At 41.7% G+C, this 19312-nt stretch overlaps 1 protein-coding gene across 2 annotated transcripts in view; it reads right to left on the minus strand.

Annotated features, from left to right (window-relative positions):
* Window positions 1–112: 112 nt before the first annotated feature.
* LOC128694877 (mitochondrial amidoxime reducing component 2-like) overlaps window positions 113–19312 on the minus strand; it is a 40924-nt gene continuing 21724 nt past the window's right edge. Inside the window, exons 5-8 of one of the 2 annotated variants that reach the window (XM_070094377.1) lie at window positions 3526–3706; window positions 3140–3327; window positions 2653–2727; window positions 113–2026 (exon numbers count right to left, since the gene is read on the minus strand). In XM_070094377.1, coding sequence (XP_069950478.1) covers window positions 1867–2026; window positions 2653–2727; window positions 3140–3327; window positions 3526–3706 — 604 coding nt within the window. In that variant the 3' untranslated portion in view covers window positions 113–1866. Of the gene's footprint in view, window positions 2027–2652; window positions 2728–3139; window positions 3343–3525; window positions 3707–19312 lie in introns of both variants that reach the window. The other variant, XM_070094376.1, reaches the window with a different exon arrangement.

A 19312-nucleotide genomic window follows, 5' to 3' on the forward strand; every position in this document is an offset into this window, starting at 1 on the left:
AGCGGACGGGAGATAACGCCTCCAATACTCCCGTTACTGAAGAACCCACTCTGACTGGCTGCTTCATATAACCACTAATAAAAAAAGTGCATTGATAAATGAGACACATGTACAACATTTGGTATATCATTTATTCAACTTGTCGGTTTTCTAGAGATAAATGGTTATAATTATAACAATAATTTTTAAATGAGTAAAGGGGTAAGCCAGCGGAAGGCCTCAGTCAGATGACCGAAAGCTCCAATGGCGGGTCATCATCTAAGACCCACGTCAGGAAACACTTGTCCTGGTTCCTGACGAACCTTCTTACCTAACCTAACCATGGTTTTCTAAACCAGTATACATTCTTTTGAGAACTACAAGTATTCCTAGATTATTATCTATCCCAGAGACTTGGAACTCAAGGAGCAGCCACAACCACTTAGAGAAATTTAGGGATTTTGAATGACTGTTGATAATTCAGTCATATAAAACAGCTAAGTGCTGCTTTAAGCTCATTGTCTGATCCTGGGAAAAATAATTATTTATAATAAATTCAGTAGAGCCGTGTGGTTAATAAAGGTTCATTGCTCACAACGGAATTAGAAAAAAAATAAATTAAGAACTGAGAAGTTTTTTTAAAAGCAATGAAACTGTGAGTCAAAAGCTGGTTAATCCACACGGTGGGGTGTTAACTGCAGAGTTTAAGTGGTAAAAATTATTTTTTGGTGTGGTTAGTGTATGATATTTGTGCTACTTATGTTGTGGTAGTTATGATTCTTATGGGGTGGTGATTATTATGTTTGTAGCGTAGTAGTTGGCATGAGTAGGTATAGTTATTACGAAACGATTCAGTTATACAGTAGGCTTCACCAGTCGAGCACCGAGGAGAAAACAGAAGGGAAGATGCAGAGACGATGTATCAGTCCATCAACCCTCGAAGAAGCAGGTTTGAGGTGTTCACTCCCTCACTTTGGAGAAAACTTTCACTAGACACAGTGCTCCATAGTCTATGAAGACCTCATCACGAAGCTGAGGGACTGACTGTCTCAAAACTTATTTCGTCGAGGGTGATGGACTGATTACATCATCTTTACAACCCGGTGTGAAGATTGTGATGTTTGTGGGGTGGTAGTTATGTTTGTTTGGTGATAGTTGTGATGTTTGTTGTGTGGTAGTTATGATGTTTGTGATGTTTGTGTTTACCTGGAGAGAGTTCCGGGGGTCAACGCCCCCGCGGCCCAGTCTTTGACCAGGCTTCATGGTGGATCAGGGCCTGATCAACCAGGCTGTTACTGCTGGCTGCATGCAATCCAACGTACGAGCCACAGCCCGGCTGGTCAGGTACCGACTTTAGGTGCTTTTAAGGTGTGTTTGTTGTGTGGTAATGATGTTTGTGGGGGTAGTAGTTGTGATGTTTGTACAGTGGGGGTTGTGATGTTTGTATTGTGGAAGTTGTTTGTGAGATGGTAGATATAATGTTTGTGGGTTGGTAGTTGTGATGTTTTGGTGTGGTAGTTATGTTTGTGGAGTGGTAGTTGTGATGTATGTGGTGTGGTAGTTATATGTTTGTGCTGTGATAGTTGTAATGTTTTTGATGTTTTAGTTGTGTTGTTTATGGTGTGGTAGTCGTGATGTTTGAGGTGTGATGCTTATGATTTTTAACAGTGGTAGTTGTGATGTTTGTGGGGCGGTAGCTGTGATGTCCGTAATGTAGTAGTTGCAATGTTTATGGCTAGCAACAATGGCCACGTGTTTTGGCCAGTCTAGAGAACTTGCAAAACTTGTCCAGCTGTTTTGGCTTTTCTGGATAGCTAGCAACAACGAACAGGCTGTTGTGATTAGTTAGAGGCCTAATCACAGTGTGCAAAGCTGTTCTAGCCAGTTCTAGAAAACAGTTAGTTCTGGATTGGATGAGGTTCTGGCCACAATGACTTTGTCTCCCACAGCGAGAGGTCCTGTGACATCAATAGCCATGTTGATGCCGAAGAGAGGACTCGTAGCCCAAGCTTTGGCCAACTTGGCTGGCTCGCTTATTGTACGAAACCTAAAGCAGAAGAGACATTAAAAAATATAATCTGTGAGACTCATCTCATAACCGTTACAAATAATACAGACTAATCTAATAATATTGACTAGAATAATATTACAAATAATATAAACTAATCTAATAATATTACTAATGATATAGATTATAATACTAATATTACTAACAATATAGACTAATATTACTCAAGTGTAGGCCACTCTCCATGCTCCAAGAGCTTTATCATACCTCTTCTTAAAGCTATGTATGGATCCTGCCTCCACTACATCACTTCCCAGACTGTTCCATTTCCTGACAACTCTGTGAGTGAAGAATTACTTCTTAACATCAGTGTGATTCATCTTAGTGTTCAGCTTCCAATTGTGTACTCACCTAATTGTACTCACCTAATTGAGGTGTAGTAGTTGTATTGTTTGTTGTGTGGTAGTTATGATGTTTGTAGGGGTAGTAGTTATGATGTTTGTAGGGGTAGTAGTTGTGATGTTTGTACAGTGGGGGTTGTGATGTTTGTATTGTATTGTGTGTGTGTGTGTGTGTGTGGAGGAAGGTCCGGTGTGATGATGTGAGTGTGTGATCTTAACTGAGACCTGAGGAATAGAAATGGTACTTCACTACTTAATACTCACGAGCGGAGAGTATTGAGAGGTTCTTGTTTGGGATGTCGCTTCCCAGTGATTGGATCCACCGTCGTCAGTAAACATCTGTACTTGGATAAATAGAGGCAAACGTAAGAGCTAAATCGTCAGTCATGAGAAAACATAAATGTTAACTCTCAGAGGGAGACAAACAACATTTAATATATTGAATGAATTCACTTTTGTTCTTTTAATTAGACGACATTTAGATAATGAAAACGTGTCCTCGCTATTTATAAAATTAGTATCCTTCAGTAGCAGGCAAATATATTTAAGAAGAAAGTATTTTAAATTATCGCTTCCAGCTATAACGTCTCAGTGGTAGACATTGACTATTATGCTGGAAGGAGCGAGAAGTTAGGTAAAGAGCAGGTCGAGTGTTTCCTGACTCGAGTGCTAGTTACCATTTTTTGTCCTAGGCACATATCGATTAGACAGTGTTAATCACATGATGAGAGGCCGCACAGTATGACCTCACCTCTGGCAAGGTTTCACCGTCCTGAAGACTACACAACCAATCTTAACGTATGCCCAGTCGTCCTCGTCTGATGGCGGGGCGCCCCTGACAACAATATTAGTTCGGAATTGGCCCATTGTGACCGGCTCCGATAGGCGAGAGTTCAAGACCGCCAGTGATGACTCCGACGCAATTACGTAGGCACTGTTCTGCGCGTAGTACAACTGCTCATGGATTACATAAATCTATTACACTCTCATGATGAAGGTGTGTATCAGGAGGGAATATATTTAATGGGTATGTTACACTTACATGATACAGCTGAGTGTCTGATAGGTGAATATTGGACATTACATTCCATTTTAGTACAGTCGTAAAGGTGCACATAATTAGGTACTTTAACTCACTTTGTCAGAGTCCAGGCTCTTTGGAAAGTCGTAGTAATCAAGCCTGCGGGCTGGTCTATCCTTCACTACATCTCCCCGGTACAGTAATCTGAGTCTTGTCCTTCCTTCCGAGACGAACTGAGTGAGAAAACTGGCCACCTCCTCCCCACAGTCCACACCACTCACATGCTGCTTCCACACTCTGCAGGTCAACATAGAGGCTACACAAACACCATTGTTGTTGGATTACCTACAAGGTGCAAAATTAATGCTATAAACATCAAGGCTTTAATAATATTATTGTAGGAGTTCGCTGTGCGTGGAAAAAATTCTGTTCAATTGCTAGCCTCTTCCTGTCTTAAATTTAGTTTGTAATAGGGTGTCCTGTGGTTCGGTTGGTAGCACACTAAGCTCATATACTGAGGGTCCGTGCTTCGACCTGCTGCACCTGTTCACCTAGCAGTAAGTAGGCACCTAGGTGTTAATCGACTGTTGTGGGTTGCATCCTGGTGTAGACAGTATACCTACCCAATATGTTTCTTATATCTCTTACTAGGGAAGTTGCCTGTTATCGAGAGCACCCACCAGAGGGCCGGCACTGAGGTCTGTCCTTGTGGGTGGCTGTCGGCCTCACTGACACGCAGCCTACCGAGAGAACATCTTTTCCTCCCTTGAGCATGATCTTGGCTTTTTGCAATCCTCGGTCGCATCTGTCTGAAAGAACCCCTACGCTAATAAACTACGATCTAATCTGCAAGCATTCGTCTCTCAACCTGCGGCTGAGAGGACGCTTTCTGAGCCTGCTCCTGCTTACACCTGGTGGCGAACCGTGTACTACAGTAAGCAAGATGGCGGATCGTCATGGTAGAAGAGTAAACACGGTCTGTGTTGAATTCATTCGTGGCTCTCTCAGTGGTGCAACGATGCATGTCTTGTTGCCTACCATTATCCACGACATCTACGGCATCCCCACTGAGGAATTATATGGTGTGGCTCTCAATGGGATTTCGAGGTTTTTCGTAAAATTCGCAAATGCCGGCTTTTACTCCAAGATTGTGGAAGCTTTTCAAGAGAGGAAAATGGCGGTGAATTCAGCCGTAGAGGTATGCCTGCATGACGTCTCCACATACGTCCCCTGGGTCAAAGTAAGGAACGTGCCTTTCGAGGCAGAGGAGTATGTTATTCGGAAAGTTTTTGGTAGATACGGTACGGTACATGCAGCGACCAAGGGAGTGTGGAGGGAGGGCCCATACGAGGGGCTCCCAGAAGGCTCCTGCACCCTCAAGATGACATTAAAACAGCCAATTCCATCTTACGTTCATCTAGAACACTACAGGACCCAAGTTTTTGTTCACTATGCGGGCCAACGGAAGATATGAAGGTTATGCAACTCGTATGACCATATGGCTGCTCAGTGCTCCAGACGCCTGGTTGTACACATCCGGGAACCTTCTCCTGTGGTCCTAAGAACCGAGGCCTTTGATCTGGAGACTAGTCCCTCGCCTGAACAAGGACCAAATCTTTGGAGTGAGGAAGTACAACTAGAGGAGACGCGGTCTATGGTGTGTGCCACCCTGTCGGTGGACACTACAAACGTGCCCACGCCACCTGTGGGGCCTATGGAGCCTGTGGAGTTGTCACAGGAAAGTTTGCTGGAGAACGTGCTAAACGATCTCCTGGATGGGGCAGAGCATAGCCCAGACATTCCACCTGAGTGTCAAGAAGTGGTGAAGGATGATTTGCCAAATATGGAAGACCTGGACATGACTACAATGACACGGTTGCATGAGGTGGTGGTGGAAGTCCACCAGTAGGCTTCGTCTGGTGAGATGTGTGTGGAAGGTGGTTCCCGCAAACGGACGGCAGGAGTGTCGGATATGGACGAGGTCCTGACACCGGGACAGCGTCCAGGGAAGAAATTATGGTCGAAAGTGGCTGAGGAGCCTCTTGAAGACGGGGTTGTGGCAAGCGCCCAGCATATGGGTAGGGCACGGGGGGTGAGGGGGGCCTTGGGAAGTCAAAGGTCAAAGAAGGTCAGTGTAATGTACGTGTGGGAACGGGAAAGACCCACAAACATAGAGGAAAACCTCCTTTTGTGAATTCAAGTGTGTTACCATCAATGTAAATGGCCTGTGGGCAGAGTTTAAGTGTGTGTGGATGGAGTGGTTCTTGCGCAGGTACGCCGTGGATGTATGTTTCATACAAGAACACAATTATAAGTTTGGGTGAGAGTTACGGTTAAAAGGCTACCGAATGTATGTTAGCAGTTCTTTAAAATTAAAGGGTGGGGTAGCTATAGTAGTGAAGGAGTCCAGCCCTTGGCGTGTCTTGAGATGGGAGGAGGGGGGAGATGGGAGGGTGGTGAGGGTAGATGGGTACTGGGGTGAGGTGAGGGTTTGTTTTATTGGCATTTACATGCCTGCGGAAAGCAACACTAAAGTTAAAATAGAATTTGTGAGGGAGGCTTTAACGTTTTACACTCGGGGTTTGCCATTCATTACCATCATGGGTGGGAATTGGAATTGCGTTATCCGCCATGGCGATGTTGAGCCAAGGGGGGTGGGGTGCGTTTTACCTGTCTTACGGAATCTGCTGGGGGATGCAGGGGTTTATGATGTGGTGGGGCGGGGTGGGTGGGGGGTGAAGCATACGTTCATTTGCAGGGGCTATGCTGCCCATCTGGATAGACTTTATGTAACACAAGGAATTAGAGTTGGGCATGTACAGACCTTTGATGTGGGGTTTTCAGATCACCGTGCAGTGCTAGCGGACTTGGACTGGGATGGAATGATCAGGGTTTATCCAGGTTATTGGAAACTGAACGTGTGGCTATTGGAGGGGGAGGGGGATGGGTCCGCTTTTCAGGACTGGTGGAAGAATATCTGGGAAATGCGACGGGCAGGTGAATGTTTGTTGGAATGGTGGGAAATGCATGCCAAACCTGGGATAGCGAGTTATTATAAGAAGCGGGGAAAAGAGGAGGCGAGGTGGAGGTATGGGCTGCAAAACTATCTGGAGGGGCAGCTAAATGATTACTATGTGGGGTGCGGGAGTAGTAGGTATGACGACATTGAACATCTTCGTAGTCGACTTGCAGAAATTCACAATGAACGTTTCAATGCGGTTAGAGTCAGAGCAGGTATGGAAGAAGTGCTATGGGGCGACAAACCTTCGGGTTGTGTCTTGCTCAAATTTAGGGTCAGACAACAGGCGACATCCCTCTTGCAATTGGAAGTATGCACGGGTTTGGGTGGTTACCTGCCGGGTCAAGTACTCCTCACCACGGACAGCATGAGTTTTTATGCTGATCTATGGTTTGGGGAAAAGCTACGGCAGGGAATAGCGGGGGTCCATGTGGGTGGCCTGGTGAGGAGGGATTTCAGAAAAGTTATAAATGACAGGGATAGAATGGTACTAGAAGGTAGAATTCGAGTGGAGGAGGTAGAGGAGGCGATTTTTAGTATGAGTAAAGGAAAGGCACCAGGTATAGATGGCATTTCGAATTATTTTTATAGGGCGCATTGGAGAAGTATTAAGCATTGTTTGGTTGATGTATTAAATTGCATGCTCATGGAGGGGAGGTTAGGTATGTCACAAAGTATGGGGGTAGTTGTGTTGGTGCCCAAAAAGGGAGGGGGGAGGGGTCTGAGTGCATATAGAGCAATATCTCTTATGTGCTTGGGCTATAAAATCTTTGCAAATGTTTTAGGAAACAGAATGAGGAAGGTTATGGGGTTGGTTATTCACGAGGGAGAGCTAGGCATACCAGGCAGGAGCATGAGGGATGGACATGTACATATTAGGGAGTTTTTGGAGGAATGTCAAGGGGGGGGTGTCCTCGGGCTTGACTGGCAAAATGCTTATGACTGTATTGATAGGGATTTATTGAGGCTTATTTTATTGAAGCAGGGTTTTGGAGAGGGGATTGTAAGATGGGTTGATACCTTGTATGTCTCAGCTATGGTACGCGTACAGGTAAATGGTAAATTGGGGCAGCTGGTCCATATGGAAAGGGGTTTGAGGCAAGGGTGCCCCCTCTCCCAGCTGCTTTTTGCTTGTATGCAAAACCCCTTTTATGAGCTGGTGGATGGTGGTTTGAGGCGTGGAACTCTGAGCAGTGACCATGCAGCACGTGTGGTCGGATACGTAGATGATACCACGATTTTGTTAAAAGAGGAGGAGGATTTGCAGATCGTGGGATGGATTGTTGAGTTTTTTTGGACAGAGTCTGGCATGTGTGTCAATAAGGCAAAATCGAAATTATTGGAGGTGGGTATATGGGTGGGGGGGAGGTTGGGCGAAAGGTATGGGTGGTCAGTCATGGTGCAACTTAGAATATGTGGTATCGTATACATGGCAGATGAGAGGGAGGGCCGAAGGGTAAACTCTGAATTGGTGGTTAACAAGGCTTTAGATCGACTTCGGGGGTTAAGAGCTGGGGATGTCTCGTTGCAACAGAGGACAGTAGTGGTTAATACACTTGTTTATAGTAAGGTATGGGGTGTGGCTGAGGTGTACCCTTTAAGAGATATGGATATTCAGGAACTGCAGGGAAGGGTCTTACGTTATGTTTGGGGTTTCAGGAGAGCTTGGTTAAGCTGGGAGGTTGTCATGGCCCATGTTCGTCGTGGGGGTTTAGGTCTCTTGGCTTTGGGGCCACGGGTGAAGGCCCTCTATGTAAAGCAGCGGTTCCTCAGGGCGGGCGGTGAGAAGGGCATCCGGGTGGGTCGGGTAATGATCGAAATGCGTAAATGGTGGAGCGGCAGGGGATTAATAGAGTGTGAGGACATGCTGCGTTTGTTGTTAAAGTTGAGAAATGTGCAACAGATCCGGGTGGGGCAAATGGTCAGCATATGTTGTCGTGGGGAAATTGTACAGGGATTGTCTGTTTTTCCGCTGTATAATTGGGGGTAAATATGGGAAGGATTTTGTAAACTTAAGTTGGCACCAAGGGTTCGTGAATTGGTGTACAGATTTGTCATGGGGATTTTAGCATCAAAATCGGTCTTAAATAGGATGGGTTTGGTAAAGGAGGCGGATTGCTTGCGTTGCGGTCTCAAAGAAACAGCTTTTCATGCTGTCTACTTTTGTGATACCTTGGACAAAGTTCGTTCGTGGTTGGGGCGGGTTTTAGATTTTCTTAGTGGGGGAAGTATTTCAACCTTACGGGCCTTAACATTGGACGTTAGCGGAGTATCAAGTGAGGTACGAAGAGCAATACTGTACGTGGTGGCTGATTTCCTCTATGTCTCGTGGGGTATGCGGGAAACCGGGGGATCAGTTAGGATCAGGGCAATTGCAGCAGGTATCTACAGAATGTATTGCAGAAATAAACTCATATATGGTAGAAGTTGGGATAATAGTTTTCCTTCAAAGTATCGAAGCCTTACTGTTCAAAGGTTGCTGCAACTGGGGGTGGGGTTAGGCAACGGGGGGCTGGACTCCCCCGTGGTAGCACCAAACGGTATGTTAGAGACTTCAGGGTAGAGGGCGGGTTTTAGGGAGTGGCGTGTATGTATTATGAATGGTACCGTGTGTCTGTGTGTGTATGGTTGTGGCGTTGTGTGGCACTGAGATCTTGGATTAATCCTAAAATGGTCATACATTTTGATGATACAGATAAAAAGCAATATTTCAGTATATGTTCCAGCCTCTAACAAGACTGAACTGGTTCCCGACTATGGCCGGGATTTGGTGAAGTATGTTGGGTCTTTCCTGGAATTCCCGTTAGGTTTAGTTTAGTCATTTGTAAGCGGATGTCACGCTGATATCACCGCTAAAAGTACAACGTTATACTGGCCTTTAAGGGGAATGTTCATAAGCAGACCTTTTGGTGATGATTGTAAACTTTTGATGAAGGGCAAAAAGTTTCATTTGCCTAAGATTGTTTTTTGTATATGTAGTAGCGGTCACCGCTGTGAGGGAGGGGGTTGAGATGTATAATGTCCTATACTGTAATCTTCGGACATTCAAGTTTCTTGGGCAGCAGCTTTTGTGGGATATGTTGTTCTGTCACCCAGTGATATCACATGTATTTTTATTTTTTGTGGGTTTATAATTAGTTTGAGAAACTAAATATGGGGTTGGTCGGGGTATTAGGTGTCTTAGTGTTTCCTCATATGTAATCATACATGTTAGATCTGTAAAAGTCTTATGTTAATTATTAAAGTTTTTTTGCATATTTTGATTCCTTTTTCAGTATATGCAAAACCAAAAATAAAGAACACCATGCTTCAATTTCAAGAGTCATGTAGGTTTCTGATAGTTATTTTATATAACCACAGTACCATTGAGTGTACAATGTATTAGTTTATATGATATTGTTTTTGTATTTTTTTTTTCGCCGGTATTCTCCCGGCCCGGGTCTTTGTATATAAAATTTTTATATAATCATAGTACCATGGTGTGTGCAATGCGTTAGTTTATATGAAATTGTTTTTGTATATAAAATTTCATATACAATATGAATAAGACTGTCAGGTTTTGGTTGTATAGTTATTTTGTGGTTAAGATATGTTCCGGTAGTCCTCTGTTTAGTTATATGTTGTCCTCTTATAAGGTTTTCGCGTTTTTTGTTTTAAATCATTTATGTATGCCATCCGTGTATACTGTGTTTTTTAAATAAAATATAAAAAAAAATCTGCAAAAAAACTGGCAGGAAATGGCAGAAATCGTACACCAAATCCAGTCATTCCTGGAGTGGAACCACTGTCGATGGCCTCCACTCCAAACCAACAGATACAGATACTAATGCCGGAAAAAAGATCCCCCCCCAGTACCAACAATACCACCAGTCCGATGACATTCTTCTTTGCAAATATACAGGGTCTAAAGCCAGCAACAAACAACAAAATACCCTTCATCCGTGGACTGCTTGCAGAGGCAAAGGCAATGTTCGCGGCTTTCACTGAGACCCACATAAAGGATCACTTGGACAACGAAATATGGATCCCAGGTTACAACCTATACAGATGTGACAGAGTGAACAGGCAAAAGGGGGGGGGGGGGGTTGGCCTGTACATTGCAGAGTCACTTGTTTGCACAGAACTGCTAAATGCCTCAAATGATGTAGTGGAAGTTTTAGCAGTAAAGGTCGAGAACCAAAACCTAGTCATTGTGGTAGTCTACAAACCTCCGGATGCAACATCCCAGCAATTCCAGGAACAGCTGTTAAAAATTGACCACCGTCTGGAAAATCTTCCAGCTCCTGCACCCAAGCCCATGATGACACTCTTCAGGTCACTTGTTCTATCTAGGCTGGAATATTGCTGCACACTAACAGCACCTTTCAAGGCAGGTGAAATTGCTGACCTAGAAAATGTACAGAGAACCTTCACGGCGCGCATAACGGAAATAAAACACCTCAATTACTGGGAGCGCTTGAGGTTCCTAAAACTGTATTCACTGGAACGCAGGCGAGAGAGATACATGATTATATACACCTGGAAAATCCTAGAGGGACTAGTACCGAACTTGCACACGAAAATCACTCACTACGAAAGCAAAAGACTTGGCAGACGATGCAACTTCCCCCCAATGAAAAGCAGGGGTGTCACTAGCACGTTAAGAGACCATTCAATAAGTGTCAGGGGCCCGAGACTGTTCAACTGCCTCCCAGCATACATAAGGGGGATTACCAACAGACCCCTGGCAGTCTTCAAGCTGGCACTGGACAAACACCTAAAGTCGGTTCCTGACCAGCCGGGCTGTGGCTCGTACGTTGGTTTGCGTGCAGCCAGCAGCAACAGCCTGGTTGATCAGGCTCTGATCCACCAGGAGGCCTGGTCACAGACCGGGCCGCGGGGGCGTTGATCCTCGGAACTCTCTCCAGGTAAACACCAGGCAAGCATTTACGTATCCTGCAATGCTCCATACTTCTCTGCAACCACAAGCAAGGATGATTGTTTCATGCCAGCTACCTTCCAAGCAAACATGTATTATAGTGGTTGTAGTATACCTAGATCGGGCTGAGCTTAGAAATGAGGTGCGGTAGGATAATCTCAGCTTTGGGTCAGATTTGGTTTTCGATGTCATGTCATTCCCTTATTGCCGCTGGGCCCGGTGGTCTGGTGGCTAAAGCTCCTGCTTCACACACGGAGGGCCCGGGTTCGATTCCCGGCGGGTGGAAACATTTCGACACGTTTCCTTACACCTGTTGTCCTGTTCACCTAGCAGCAAATAGGTACCTGGGTGTTAGTCGACTGGTGTGGGTCGCATCCTGGGGGACAAGATTAAGGACCCCAATGGAAATAAGTTAGACAGTCCTCGATGACGCACTGACTTTCTTGGGTTATCCTGGGTGGCTAATCCTCCGGGGTTAAAAATCCGAACGAAATCTTATCTCTTATCTTATCTTATTGCCGCTGGGCCTTCCTTCTTATCCATGTATATTCGTTTCTGGCTCTTCGGCTAATCTCCTTATTTTTTCTGGGTCCTTTATTTTCTATACCTTTTCCACTACCTATCTTAACCTGTAAAATTGATCTATGTAAGAAAAATTACACTGAAAATTTGTATAACCCAGAGGGGAGTACCTTGAAGTAGTCTATCTAGAAAGGTGTCAATGCCCCTGCGACCCGGTCACATACCAGGCGTCCCAGTGGATGGCCTGGTTAACCAGGCTGTTGGTGCTGGCCACATGAAGTCCACTGTCCGGCTAGTCAAGGACTGGCATAGATTTCTTTCCTTCCTCCGAGATTTTGGTTTAACTTTAGGTCCCCTTATCCCACCAGGTTCCAATTTTCTATGTTAGTGTATAGTAGCTTAGAAAATGTTCAGTCAACGCTTGACTTGTACTGGTAGACTTCCGTAAATTTTATTGACCCAAAAGCGATTTTGTTTTATATGTGATAACTTGAGAATAACTGTGGAATCAAATCACTGGTATCAGAGATTCCTTTCAAGATATGATTTCGCCCAACGTTGAGCTTTATCGTAATCGATAAAGATCAGCCTTGGGCGATACGTTGTATTAAAGGATCCTCTGATACCAGTTATTTGATTCCCAGTTATTCTCAAGTTATCACATGTAAAACATAATCGCTTTTGGGTCAATAAAACTGACGAAAGTCTACCAGTACAAGCCAACAGTTGACAGAACAATGCAGGTGTTGGAGTGTTAAACACAGTAAACAGAATATACAGGAATTAGTGAAAATTCTGAATTTGGAATTTTACGAAAGGTGTAAATATATATATATATATATATATATATATATATATATATATATATATATATATATATATATATATATATATATATATATATATATATATATATATATATATATATATATATATATATATATATATATATATATATATATATATATATATATATATATATATATATATATATATATATATAATATATTTAGATGGGTTAGGCTAAAATAAATTGCGCTTGTTATAATAAGGTTAGGTAAGTTTTCTAAGTTCCTTTTGGTGCAAAATTATAAATTTTTACATCAACATTAATGAAAAAAATTTATCTTTAAACGTATATGAGAAAATTTTAGAAAGGACTTAATTTTAAATGAGTTTTTGCTAACTGACCAGTTTTACATATTCGGCACGACATATATGTATATATATATATATATATAATTATATATATATATATATTTATATATATATATATTTTTATATATATATATATATATATATATATATATATATCTATATATCTGTATATATAGATCTCTATATATATATATATTTATATATATATATATATGTATATATATATATATATATGTCTATAAATATATATATATTTATATATATATATATATATATATATATATATATATATATGTATATATATATATATATATATATATATATATATATATATATATATATATATATATATATATATATATATATATGTATATATATATATATATATATCTATATATATATATATGTATATATATATGTCTATATATATATGTCTATAAATTTTTTTTTTTTTTTTTTTTTTTTTTTTTTTCAACAAGTCGGCCGTCTCCCACCGAGGCAGGGTGACCCAAAAAAGAAAGAAAATCCCCAAAAAGAAAATACTTTCATCATCATTCAACACTTTCACCACACTCGCACATTATCACTGTTTTTGCAGAGGTGCTCAGAATACAACAGTCTAGAAGCATAAACATATAAAGATACACAACATATCCCTCCAAACTGCCAATATCCCAAACCCCTCCTTTAAAGTGCAGGCATTGTACTTCCCATTTCCAGGACTCAAGTCCGACTATATGAAAATAACCGGTTTCCCTGAATCCCTTCACTAAATATTACCCTGCTCACACTCCAACAGATCGTCAGGTCCCAAGTACCATTCGTCTCCATTCACTCCTATCTAACACGCTCACGCACGCTTGCTGGAAGTCCAAGCCCCTTACCCACAAAACCTCCTTTACCCCCTCTCTCCAACCCTTTCGAGGACGACCCCTACCCCGCCTTCCTTCCCCTATAGATTTATATGCTTTCCATGTCATTCTACTGTGATCCATTCTCTCTAAATGACCAAACCACCTCAACAACCCCTCTTCTGCCCTCTGACTAATACTTTTATTAACTCCACACCTTCTCCTAATTTCCACACTCCGAATTTTCTGCATAATATTTACACCACACATTGCCCTTAAACAGGACATCTCCGCTGCCTCCAACCGTCTCCTCGCTGCTGCATTTACCACCCAAGCTTCACACCCATATAAGAGTGTTGGTACTACTATACTTTCATACATTCCCTTCTTTGCCTCCATAGATAACGTTTTTTGACTCCACATATACCTCAACGCACCACTCACCTTTTTTCCCTCATCAATTCTATGATTAACCTCATCCTTCATAAATCCATCCGCCGACACGTCAACTCCCAAGTATCTGAAAACATTCACTTCTTCCATACTCCTCCTCCCCAATTTGATATCCAATTTTTCTTTATCTAAATCATTTGACACCCTCATCACCTTACTCTTTTCTATGTTCACTTTCAACTTTCTACCTTTACACACATTCCCAAACTCATCCACTAACCTTTGCAATTTTTCTTTAGAATCTCCCATAAGCACAGTATCATCAGCAAAAAGTAACTGTGTCAATTCCCATTTTGAATTTGATTCCCCATAATTTAATCCCACCCCTCTCCCAAACACCCTAGCATTTACTTCCTTTACAACCCCATCTATAAATATATTAAACAACCATGGTGACATTACACATCCCTGTCTAAGACCTACTTTTACCGGGAAGTAGTCTCCCTCTCTTCTACACACCCTAACCTGAGCCTCACTATCCTCATAAAAACTCTTTACAGCATTTAATAACTTACCACCTATTCCATATACTTGCAACATCTGCCACATTGCTCCTCTATCCACTCTATCATATGCCTTTTCTAAATCCATAAATGCAATAAAAACTTCCCTATCTTTATCTAAATACTGTTCACATATATGCTTCAATGTAAACACCTGATCTACACATCCCCTACCCACTCTAAAACCTCCTTGCTCATCCGCAATCCTACATTCTGTCTTACCTCTAATTCTTTCAATTATAACCCTACCGTACACTTTTCCTGGTATACTCAGTAAGCTTATTCCTCTATAATTTTTACAGTCTCTTTTGTCCCCTTTCCCTTTATATAAAGGGACTATACATGCTCTCTGCCAATCCCTAGGTACCTTCCCCTCTTTCATACATTTATTAAACAAAAGTACCAACCACTCCAACACTATATCCCCCCCTGCTTTTAACATTTCTGTCATGATCCCATCAGTTCCAGCTGCTTTACCCCCTTTCATTTTACGTAATGCCTCACGTACCTCCCCCACACTTACATTCTGCTCTTCTTCACTCCTAAAAGATGGTATACCTCCCTGACCAGTGCATGAAATTACTGCCTCCCTTTCTTCCTTAACATTTAAAAGTTCCTCAAAATATTCTCGCCATCTACCCAATACCTCCATCTCCCCATCTACTAACTCCCCTACTCTGTTTTTAACTGACAAATCCATATTTTCCCTAGGCTTTCTTAACTTGTTTAACTCACTCCAAAATTTTTTCTTATTTTCATTAAAATTTCTTGACAGTGCCTCTCCCACTCTATCATCTGCTCTCCTTTTGCACTCTCTCACCACTCTCTTTACCTTTCTTTTACTCTCCATATACTCTGCTCTTCTTATAACACTTCTGCTTTGTAAAAACCTCTCATAAGCTACCTTTTTCTCTTTTATCACACCCTTTACTTCATCATTCCACCAATCACTCCTCTTTCCTCCTGCCCCCACCCTCCTATAACCACAAACTTCTGCCCCACATTCTAATACTGCATTTTTAAAACTATTCCAACCCTCTTCAACCCCCCCACTACTCATCTTTGCACTAGCCCACCTTTCTGCCAATAGTCGCTTATATCTCACCCGAACTTCCTCCTCCCTTAGTTTATACACTTTCACTTCCCTCTTACTTGTTGTTGCCACCTTCCTCTTTTCCCATCTACCTCTTACTCTAACTGTAGCTACAACTAAATAATGATCCGATATATCAGTTGCCCCTCTATAAACATGTACATCCTGGAGCCTACCCATCAACCTTTTATCCACCAATACATAATCTAATAAACTACTTTCATTACGTGCTACATCATACCTTGTATATTTATTTATCCTCTTTTTCATAAAATATGTATTACTTATTACCAAATTTCTTTCTACACATAGCTCAATTAAAGGCTCCCCATTTACATTTACCCCTGGCACCCCAAATTTACCTACTACTCCCTCCATAACATTTTTACCCACTTTAGCATTAAAATCCCCAACCACCATTACTCTCACACTTGATTCAAAACTCCCCACGCATTCACTCAACATTTCCCAAAATCTCTCTCTCTCCTCTACACTTCTCTCTTCTCCAGGTGCATACACGCTTATTATAACCCACTTTTCACATCCAATCTTTATTTTACTCCACATAATCCTTGAATTAATACATTTATAGTCCCTCTTTTCCTGCCATAGCTTATCCTTCAACATTATTGCTACTCCTTCTTTAGCTCTAACTCTATTTGAAACCCCTGACCTAATCCCATTTATTCCTCTCCACTGAAACTCTCCCACCCCCTTCAGCTTTGTTTCACTTAAAGCCAGGACATCCAGCTTCTTCTCATTCATAACATCCACAATCATCTCTTTCTTATCATCTGCACAACATCCACGCACATTCAGACTTCCCACTTTGACAATTTTCTTCTTCTTATTCTTTTTAGTAATCTTTACAGGAAAAGGGGTTACTAGCCCATTGTTCCCGGCATCTTAGTTGACTTTTACAACACGCATGGCTTACGGAGGAAAGATTCTTATTCCACTTCCCCATGGATATAAAAGGAAAATTAATAAGACCAAGAACTATTAAGATAAAATCAAAGAAAACTCAGATGAGTGTGTATAAATAAATGTGTACATGTATGTGTAGTGTGACCTAAGTGTAAGTAGAAGTAGCAAGACATGCCTGTAATCTTGCATATTTATGAGACAGACAAAAGACATCAGCAATCCTACCATCATGTAAAACAATCACAGGCTTCGTTTTACACTCACTTGGCAGGACGGTAGTACCTCCCTGGGTGGTTGCTGTCTACCAACCTATATATATATATATATATATATATTATATATATATATATATACATATATATATATATATATATATATATATATATATATATATATATATATATATATATATATATATATATATATATATATATATATATATATATATATGTATAGTGGTCCCTCGCTTTTCGTAATTAATCCGTTCCTGGAGGCATTACTATAAACGAAATTTACGACTTACGAATCAATTTTCCCCATAAGAAATAATGTAAATACAATTAATCCGTTCCTGACACTCAGAAGTATTAAAACAAAAAAAAAATTTAACATGAAATATACATGTAGTACATAAACAATACAATGGGAAATGATGAATGAAACATTAACAGCATAACACTTACCTTTATTGGAGATTCTTCTTAGTGTATGGGAGACTGCAGGAGGAAAGAGAGTGGATTGTTTATAGTTTGGAAGGGGAATCCTCTTCCATCAACACCTCAGGTACCATTTGCTTTTCTGGGGTTGCTTCTCTTCTCTGTTTCTTAATACCACTAGGACCACCTTGAGAGTCACTGGAGTCCTGTCTCACAAAATAACTGTGGAGAGAGCTCTATTTCTGGCGTCTCTTTAACACTTCCCTAAAATGGCCCAAGACTTTGTCAATGTACATGTTGCCAATATGGCTTGCAACAACCTTGTTAGGGTTATGTTTCCCCATAAAGCTTTCCATCTTACCCCACATAGTAAAAATCTCTTTAATTTCTGAAGGCACCTTCTTCCATCTCTCTTCCTCCTCCTCTGCAGCAAGATTCTGAGCTGCGAAGTGTTGCTCCTACTGTTGAAGCTCTTGCAGCTCCTCAGTGGTGAGCTCTTCATTGTGGTCTTCCACCAATTCTTCCACATCCTCCAAACTCACATCCAACCCCATGGAACTCCCCAGTGCCACAATTGATTTTACAACAGACATAGGCTCATTAGGGTCAGTCCCAAATCCTTCAAAATCCCTCTTCTCGACACAATCTGGCCACAATTTTCTCCAGGCAGAGTTCAAAGTCCTGGTAGTCACTCCCTCCCAAGCCATACCTATAAGAGTTATGCAGTGGAGGATGCTGAAGTGTTCTCTCCAAAATTCCCTTAGGGTCAAGTGAGTGTCTGTGGTCACAGTCAAGCACCTGTAAAACATTGCTTTTGTGTAGAGTTTTTTAAAGTTTGCAATAACCTGCTGGTCCATGGGTTGGAGGAGAGGAGTGGTATTCGGTGGCAAGAACTTTACTGTGATGAACCCAAACTCCTCGAAAATTAGGTCATCCAAGTTTGGAGGATGAGCAGGTGCATTGTCCATTACTAGCAGGCACTTGAGATCCAATTTCTTTTCCAGGAGATACTCCTTCACACTAGGGCCAAACACTTCATTGAACCACTCGACGAAAATTTCCCTCGTGACCCATGCCTTACTATTAGATTTCCAAAACACACACAATTTACACTTCATAACATTATTTTTCCTGAACACTCTGGGATTTTCAGAATGGTACACTAGTAATGGCTTCACTTTGAAATCCCCACTAGCATTAGCACAGAACATTAGTGTCAGCCTGTCTTTCATAGGCTTGTGTCCTGGCATTGCCTTTTCCTCTTGTGTAATGAAGGTCCTCTTTGGCATTTTCTTCCAAAAGAGGCCTGTTTCGTCACAATTGAACACTTGTTCAGGTTTCAGTCCTTCAGCCTCTATGTACTCCTGGAACTCATGCACATATTTTTCAGCCGCCTTGTGGTCCGAACTGGCAGCCTCACCATACCTTACCACTAGTATGCCAGTACGGTTCTTAAATCTCTCAAACCAGCCTTTGCTGGCCTTAAATTCACTCACTTCACCACTATTTGCAGGCAATTTCTTTACCAAATCTTCATGCAACTGCCTAGCCTTTTCACAAATAATCGAAGTCATAAGAGTATCTCCTGTTAATTGTTTCTCATTTATCCACACCAATAATAACTTCTCAACCTCTTCCAGTACTGGTGATCTCATTTTTGTCAGCATAGTTACTCCCTTCGCAACAACAGCATCCTTTATTTCCTTTTTCTTGGCCACTATGGAACATAAGGTTGTGTAGGGTTTCTTATACATCCTGGACAGTTCGGCCACACTTGTACCACTTTCATATTGTTCAATGATG

Source organism: Cherax quadricarinatus, chromosome 45 (genome assembly GCF_038502225.1).
Source record: "Cherax quadricarinatus isolate ZL_2023a chromosome 45, ASM3850222v1, whole genome shotgun sequence".
In the NCBI taxonomy this organism is placed as follows: Eukaryota; Metazoa; Arthropoda; class Malacostraca; order Decapoda; family Parastacidae; genus Cherax; species Cherax quadricarinatus.